Source organism: Bison bison, unplaced genomic scaffold (genome assembly GCF_000754665.1).
Source record: "Bison bison bison isolate TAMUID 2011002044 unplaced genomic scaffold, Bison_UMD1.0 scf7180017864330, whole genome shotgun sequence".
In the NCBI taxonomy this organism is placed as follows: domain Eukaryota; kingdom Metazoa; phylum Chordata; class Mammalia; order Artiodactyla; family Bovidae; genus Bison; species Bison bison.
Window position 1 is genome coordinate 3,139,072 of NW_011494902.1, and position 4,897 is coordinate 3,143,968.

At 55.3% G+C, this 4,897-nt stretch overlaps 1 protein-coding gene across 9 annotated transcripts in view; it reads left to right on the forward strand.

Moving 5' to 3' along the window:
* The window catches only part of MGAT5 (mannosyl (alpha-1,6-)-glycoprotein beta-1,6-N-acetyl-glucosaminyltransferase), a 397,064-nt gene extending 392,173 nt beyond the window's left edge, over positions 1–4,891 (forward strand). For all 9 annotated transcript variants that reach the window (XM_010853631.1, XM_010853633.1, XM_010853634.1 and 6 more), the window contains one exon: positions 4,375–4,891. In XM_010853631.1, the coding sequence (XP_010851933.1) occupies positions 4,375–4,573 (199 nt within the window). In that variant the 3' untranslated portion in view covers positions 4,574–4,891. The remainder of the gene's footprint in view (positions 1–4,374) is intronic.
* The last annotated feature ends 6 nt before the right edge of the window (positions 4,892–4,897 follow it).

Below are 4,897 nucleotides of genomic sequence, written 5' to 3' on the forward strand. Positions count from 1 at the left end.
AAACCCCCCCCCACCTGCCACCGGTAATCCCGTACACCAGGCCGAGCCCAGGGGAGCAGAAGGCCTGAGTGAGGGGCTACCCTGGGTCAGGCCCTTTGCCAAGGCATTACTCAGCAGCCCCCTCCCTCCTATCCCCTTGTAGATATGTGGGTTTTCTCCCTAGGAGGCTGCTGCGAATGCTAATTTTGCAATAGAGCCGCCTGAAATTAATTTTCTGAATGTAAGAGCCCTACTGAATACCTTTGTTTCTGCATTTGTAAATACTGATAATGTCATAGCTCTCTGGCAAGTCTGCTGAGTGCCTCCTCAGCGCAGCAATCCTGGCTGATCCATATTCATGGCCACTTAGCAGCGAGCGGCTCCTCCGAGCCCATGCTACTGTTCCTCCTCCAGCTTGGGGCCTGACTCTGAATTTAAGCTCCTTTCCATCTCCGGGTGTCCCCGGCCTGTCCTCAGCATGCAGTATGACTTGATGTAACAGATGTCAAGTGTCCCGTGCTGTCATCTTGACTTGGGGAGTCAGGCAGCTGGTCTTGGAGCTCCTGCTCAGGTGGGGCTATGGGAGTGACAGAGGCGACCACAAACCCCTTGCACAGAGCATGCATGATTCAGGTGCAACCTGACTTGACCCAAACCAGGCCCTGAGAGGTCAGAGGACAGAAGTCCTAGAAAGAGCCGGAGTCCATGCTGATGGGGTCCGGGGGGAGCACCTCACCCCCGGAAATAGAAACACATGTTAGTGGAAGACCTCCTTTGTAATGTTGCTACCTTTACAAGTTGTATCCTCTAAAAGATTAATTTATTGAGTTTGGGGTGTTTGTTTTTTTTTGAAGAGGAATTCTAAGCCATGAAGCCTGGACTGTGAGCACTGTGGTGCCTCAGTGCCTCAGAGTGGTGACAAGGGAGCTTGGGGAGACTTGGTGGATACGGGGTTGGGATTAGCAAGGAGGAGTGCAGGGAAGAGGGAGAGGAGGAGGGAGACCAGCAGGTGGGGCCCGGCTTCCTTCCTTTCATCCTGCATGGGTCTGTGTGTGGAGAGGGCTGCGGGGCTTCTGTCCTCTTGGGAAATAGGCAGCCCCATGGGAAGGGGGAGGCTTGGCCTTTTTCTTCTCTTTGAAGAGCTCTAAGCTCTCCGGCAAGGGCTGAAGGGCCTCAGAAGCCCCAGTTCCCATCCTGTGAGAGAAACCGTTCTAGGGCAGTTAGAGAGAGGCAAGCACCCCAGGGGCTGCAGAATGGAAACAGCACAACGGGTATGTGTTTGGTGTGTGTGTGTGTGTGTAAGATGGAAACAGCACAAGGTGTGTGTGTGTGTGTGTAAGATGGAAACAGTACAAGGTGTGTGTGTGTGTGTGTGTGTAAGATGGAAACAGCACAGGTTGTGTGTGTGTGTGTGTAAGATGGAAACAGCACAAGGGGTGTGTGTGTGTGTGTGTGTGTGTGTACGCCTGTGCAGGCAAGACAGACATGTTAGGAACAGAGGCAGGACAGCAACACACATGCCCTGAAGAGGCAAGGGACCTCGTGGGGGTGAGGATGTGCTCTAGCGATTGGGAAGGTCCCCTCCTCCTGCTGAGCTCAGCAAGGATGCTCGAGGGGCCTCTCTGCAGGCCTAGGGCTGTGGAACAGAGACCTCAGACCAGGGATTGGGTCACATCCAAGGGTGGCCCCACCACCACTCCGCTGAGCCTCTGGGGAGCTTGCTGGGCCAGGTCACCCATGGCTCCGGGGAATACCCACTGCTCAAGTGCTTTGTGGTGGTCTTTGGACATTGGCCTTGGACAGGCTGCTACTGCAGCCCCGTGGCCACGGGCACGTGTGCTCACACCGTGGCACGCTGGGCCTGGAGTCCAAGTCCAGGAGGCCAGGAGCAGATGTGATTCTCCCTGGCTCTTGACAGTCCCTCCCACTCGCCACGGAGTCCGAGATGAGTTCTGGAGACTTCGTGCCCCTGATGAGCCGTGTGCCAGGCAGATGGCTTGAGTTAAGACACAGTAGCTGCCGTGATTCACCTAAATACATAAATAGCATCAGCACAAATCTGGATCCCAAGGCCACATTCCATGTGGAAACTTCATGCCCAGCTGGGCTCTGGAGACCCCCTTTCAGTGTTGGCCAGGAAGTAGGCAGGACCAGGTGGGCCCTGACTCTGACTTGTGTTTCCTTTAGGAAATCCATGGAGCCCCCAACTCGCTGCCCTCGCCATGACCCTAACCCTCTGGTTGCTTCTGTCTCCCAGCTGGCACATCTAACATGAGGTGTTAGGCCACTGAGAGAAGTCACAGAGCTCCCTGGTGACTGCAAGAGCAGGACAGGAGTGGGTGCTGCCCTCCTAAGAGCCAGGAGCTGGGCTGGCAGCCTCGGAGAACTCACCGGAAGCCCAGGAGATGCGCTGGAAATCACAGATTAATGCTGGCAAAGGAGCAAGTGGGCCCAGGCAGTTAGTTGGCTCGAGGAAGACGAGCGGGCAGGAGTAACACTGGGTGGGGGGTCAGATCCTTTTCTCAAAACATTTGGAAGCTTTCCAGAAGTGGCAGGAAACCTCAGGTTCCCCGCCCAAATCCCCTCCCTGTCAGCAAGAATCAGGACTTCTGTGAACAAAGCAAAATGGAGATACTTGGCATGTGTGTAAACTCACAGTGTGGGGTGAGGGCAGAAGGTGGCAGTCCACCCAGCATCTACCAGCGGGAGCGATCATGCTAGTTCTCATGTGCTGAATGCTTACTCAGAGCTGGACTCTGCCAGCTGCTCTGTAAACATTTATTTAATCCCTGTACTTCCCCCCTGTGAGTGGTTAAAGAATCTGCCTGCAGTGCAGGAAACACAGGAGATGCAGGTTTGATTCCTGGGTCAGGAAGATGATCTGGAGAAGGGAATGACAACCCACTCCAGTATTCTTGCCTGAAAAATCCCATAGCACTAAGCCCATGGTGGGCTCCAGTCCAAAGGACTGCAAAGAGTCAGACATGACTATGCGACTAAGCGCATGACCTTCCCTGAGAGTCAAGGGTTATTCGTCCCCATTTCACAGAAAAGGAAACTGAGCCACAGGGAGGCTCAGGCATTGGTCCAAGGCCACACAGCTCATATAAAGCCGGGATGCAAACCCAGATCTGCCTGGACCTCCTTCACCACCTTCTGAGCTGGTCCCCACCAGGCATGTGGGACAACAGGGCACAAGGTGATGGGACCCGAACACCCCATCTAGGACGAGAACTTCCGTGGCTCCTCTTTGAGATGAGAGGCCAACACTGTTCTCCTGAGCCCCCCAGGTGGGGGGTTTCAGCCTGAGGAAGCAAAACCCCAGGGGTCTGCAGCCCACAGCCAGAGGGGTGGAAGAAGATGGGGGAGGAGCAAGAACCTGGGCTTGGGATCAGGGCCTGGCCTCAGTCCCCGCTCTGCACATCCACAGCCCTCAAGGGGGGAGGAGCAAGAACCTGGGCTTGGGATCAGGGCCTGGACTCAGTCCCCGCTCTGCACATCCACAGCCCTCAAGGGGGGAGGAGCAAGAACCTGGGCTTGGGATCAGGGCCTGGACTCAGTCCCCGCTCTGCACATCCACAGCCCTCAAGGGCTGGGGACCAGGGTGGGTAGTAGGACGATCTATTGCCGCAGTCGTGGGAGGCGGCTGCAAAGGTCCCGTGAATTGAGGCCCCGGGACACACCATGCCCAGGAAACGCAGTCGTGGGAGGCGGCTGCAAAGGTCCCGTGGATTGAGGCCCCGGGACACACCATGCCCAGGAAACCATCTGATTGCTCTCCAGCGGGAAACTAAGGTCATATAACAGAGATCCCTCTAAGCATTAGTTTTAAAGGTAGACATAGTTTTAAAATGTTCTAAAAAGCATTTAAATAATGCATATCATTGTCCCAGTCTCACTTCTCAGAAGTAACCATTGTTAAGTCTTTAGTGTACCTGCTCTACTTTCTTTCCCTCTTCTTGTCTCCCTCTCTTTTTCTCTCTTCTCCGCCCCCCGCTCCCCCTCGCTCTCCCTCCCACACTCACACACACACACGTGGATACACTGCACCCCCTGTTATTACTTGCTCTCATGCTGGTGCTCACATTCCTACCTCCTTGTCAAGTGCTGCGTGTGCTGATAACACAGCTGAGACACAGGGGATCCAGCCATTCCCCACGTGCTGAATCTTCAGGTTATTTCTGGTTCTTCTCCAGCCTTGAACACATACCGCACCCACATGCGCATCCAGGCGTTTGCACGCCCTTCTCGAGCCCGGGTTCCCAGAAGTGAGGATGGCTGGGTCAGAGGGTGGCCAACAGGAGCCCCAAACAGCCTTCCCCACTGGAGGGCAGCAGAAGGGGCCAGGGCTGAGGACAGTCCCTGCCTCTCCAACCCCTTCCTCTTTCTCTTCAGGTACAATGTGAACTGCCAAAGCTCAGAGCTGGCCAAGGACATCGTGGCGCCCTCCTTCGACCCCAAGAACAAGCACTGTGTGTTTCAAGGCGACCTCCTGCTGTTCAGCTGTGCTGGTGCCCACGCCCGCCACCGGAGGATCTGCCCCTGCCGGGACTTCATCAAGGGCCAGGTGGCTCTCTGTAAAGACTGTCTATAGCGGCCACCACTCCACCCGCGCCTATGCTCTGCAGGGGGGAGACAGTGGCTCCCGCCCCATCAGGGTGGGGCAGGGACACAGACGCAATTCAGGGACTCTCCCCAGAGCCTGAACGTTTTGGTGAAAGGTCTCGATTTGGTACTGGTCCCGCTGCAGTCAGAGCATCACAGTGGAGCCAACCTCAGGCCGGGAACCTGGCTTCTCCCTGGCACAACTTTGTCTTTAATTTTGGAGGAGCTACTGTAGGGAGACTGTGCAGCTGCTCCAGGATAAAAAAAGAATCTCAATATTCGTTTAAACAAAACAAAACCAGAGGAAGAGTTG